The sequence below is a fragment of the Vigna umbellata genome, chromosome 2, assembly GCF_029865625.1.
Source record: "Vigna umbellata cultivar VRB3 chromosome 2, Vumbellata_1.0, whole genome shotgun sequence".
NCBI lineage: Eukaryota > Viridiplantae > Streptophyta > Magnoliopsida > Fabales > Fabaceae > Vigna > Vigna umbellata.
In genome coordinates, this window is record NC_142166.1 from 34,135,852 (window position 1) to 34,139,027 (window position 3,176).

The following is a 3,176-nucleotide window of genomic DNA, read 5'->3' on the forward strand; positions in this document are numbered from 1 at the left end:
TAATAAATTTTTATTATATTTCTAACTAATTTCCACCAACTCTTTCTACTTTCTAAGTAAATTAAATTAAGATTTTATGTTTTTTTTTTTAAATTGTACTACGTTTTTACATTATACATGCATCCGTTCTAGGAAGAGCATTGTAATGTGTTAAACATTTTAAGAAAGTATAGGTGTAACGTAAAATTGAGAGACAAGAGGATTTCTAAAGAAAGGGAAAATTTATATAAAATTTTAGAAAAACTAAGATGGTAGTGTGATTTGATGAAACACGTTTTCCGTAGTACGAATCGTTGGGCAAAGGGGAAAAGAAAAAAGAAAAATGTATAAGATATAATAAATAAAAATGAAAAGGAAAAATGTAATTAAAAATAGTGAATATGAGTTTCCCTGTTTTTACAGTGTGTGTTGAATGGTATGGAAGTAAGCAGAAGAGGGGGCATTAGGTTTTGCGTTTGAGGATGAAGAGAGTTGGGTGTGAGGATCTCAGAAACGTGCATGAATGGTGAGATCAGAATGCAGACAGTGATGCTGAAATCTCGTCAAAGAGAGACAAAAAATTAAGATAGAAACTATAAATGAAACGAGAGAAAGAGAGAGAGAGAGAGGAGAGAGATGAATTGATGATGAGAGTGTTGTGGCATTTGAACACGCAGGGTGGGGACTGAATCAAATCCTAGATACCCGAAAAGGATCACGAAATATCTGTGACCCGATTCTCTCTTTCTCTCTCTCTCTGGGTTTTCTAAAATTCCTCGCCCACCAACCACCTTCGAATTCATGTCCATTTACTCTCTCTGTCTTCTCTGCATATACATACATGTCTAATATATAGATACACTCTCACACACCATATCCTTACCTTCATACAACTCTTGTGACTTCCAACATATGTTTCTCTCTGCTTTTCTCTCTTCATTTATACACGTCTTGTCACCCAACCCTTTTGTTTTTCCCTTCGTCCTCTTCTTCTATACAATTAATATTATTGCAGTCTCCTTTATTACTTGCTTCCAACTCTGTTCATTTGTTTACCTTTCTGCATTTTCTGCATCTCTCTATGTTGTTAGTATTACTGTAATACTAACATTTACTACTCACAAGAGACCAAAACGGGAACACAGTACCATTCATTCCTCTGCTTATTTATTACAACTATCTCCAACGCACCACCAACAACACCAACGCATGGCTGCACCTTCTTCTTCAAATTGGGTCATGGAAACTGCTCACGATGTTCCTCATGTTTTGGCCGTCGACGACAACCTTATTGATCGAAAACTCGTTGAGAAACTCCTCAGGAATTCCTCTTGCAAAGGTACACCTTTAGGCCACTTTTATACGTTTCTCGTCTTCAAAAATCAAAGTGCTTAATATCACCCTTGTGGGTGGTTCTGCATGTTGTGTTTGACGCTTTCATTTTGGGGTTCTGTTCGGGAAGTTGTTTTGAATGGGCCTTTTCCTTGGGTTTGGGGTTCGATTTTTTGCCATTGTTGATTGCTAATGCTATTTATTTGCTGCAGTTACAACTGCAGAAAATGGGCCAAGGGCATTGGAGTTATTGGGCTTGACAAGTGGTGGACAGAACAGCATGAACGGTGTAAGTCTTCATTTCAGATTAAACAATGCTTACCAACATGTGTGACACTGTTATGTTTCTTAACTGTGTAATGTAACATTATACATTTGTTGATAAAGGTTTACACCTTTAAGAGATTTCAATGTTTAACATACATTAATCTGGGTTCTATTGTTGTACTACATTCATTTTACCAAGCTGGTAGTTGGTGCTACTGGTTAATACTATCTGTTGCTTTGCAGAGATCCAAAGTAAATTTGGTAATCACAGACTATTGCATGCCAGGAATGACAGGCTATGAGCTACTTAAGAAAATTAAGGTACTACTGCTTTTTATTCTTTTTTGCGCATAGATACATTCATTAATAGCCCCACAACCTGCATTCTACTTTAAACAGGAATCATCTGTAATGAAGGAGGTTCCTGTAGTGATAATGTCTTCTGAGAACATACCGACACGGATTAACAAGTAATTCCAAACATTCCTTATATATTGTGCTATATACCATTGTTCGATGACAGTTATTTGGGTCAATAAGTCTATTATGTTGTTAAATGTGCTCTGTGGTTGCTCTGCTGAAAACAGGTGTCTGGAAGAAGGAGCTCAGATGTTCATCTTAAAGCCCCTCAAACAATCTGATGTAAAGAAACTGACATGTCAGTTAATGAATTGAGAAAGTGAAATTTGACTTTAAGAAAGTCTAGGCAAGAACACAACTCAGAGATCTGTGGTCTGGTTGTGGGCAGAAGAACTCGAGAACCCAGAATTTATCATTGCAATCTACTGCTAAAATATATAGGCCTTAACCAGAATGTTACCCTCTAATAGTGGTACTAGTTTAGGTGTAGGAATGCATTTCATTGTTTTGAACATGCTTTACTTTCTCCACTCTTTCTTGTATTGACCTACACATTCCAATTTATTAAATTTCCTAGAATATATATTTCATGTTCCTTTTCAAAGTTTCATTTCATCTTCTCGGTATCAACGGTACTCACTTTTAGTCCCACGATAAAAGTAAAATAAAATAAAATTGGTAGTTGCAAATCCCGACCCCCAATTTCTCTTGATGCAGAAAATGGTGGTTATGTAGATTGCAGAGTTTTCCTGTTGCCAAAGATGGCTGAATTGCAATATCCATGAATAATAATTTGTATACAATTTTCCATAACCAAAAGAGATGGCCGAATCACATTAAACCAACTCTTACAAAATTTCGAATTGTTCATCTATCATGAAAAGAATTATATAAAACAGAAGAAAGATAAAGAACAGAAGTGAGCAGTGAGGACCATTTATTCATCCCTCTCAACCTTTCCTAAATCTTAAATCCCGAAAAACACGAATAAAGTATGCATTGATTCCTATAACCTTTGTGGTTTGTCACCAATCAAAGTGCTTGCCATGGTGATGGTGGTGGCGATGTCTGTGTTCGTCCAAACCCAAGCACTGCACAACAGGGTAACATGAGACAAACACGCACCTCCCAATACCTCGGAACATGCATGATGCCGCACGACAGGGGCAGCGACAACATGTCACTATCTTGTTAGTCTTCTTCACCCTACTACTCTTCCTCTTCATCTCCTTGCTACG

At 36.9% G+C, this 3,176-nt stretch overlaps 1 protein-coding gene across 1 annotated transcript; it reads left to right on the plus strand.

Moving 5' to 3' along the window:
• Positions 1 to 273: 273 nt before the first annotated feature.
• Positions 274 to 2,542, plus strand: LOC124839017 (two-component response regulator ARR17-like). Its single transcript, XM_047314758.2, has 5 exons — positions 274 to 1,318; positions 1,524 to 1,600; positions 1,822 to 1,899; positions 1,978 to 2,048; positions 2,166 to 2,542. The coding sequence occupies exons 1-5, from the start codon at positions 892 to 894 to the stop codon at positions 2,251 to 2,253; spliced, it is 741 nt and encodes a 246-aa protein (XP_047170714.1). The 5' UTR covers positions 274 to 891; the 3' UTR covers positions 2,254 to 2,542.
• The last annotated feature ends 634 nt before the right edge of the window (positions 2,543 to 3,176 follow it).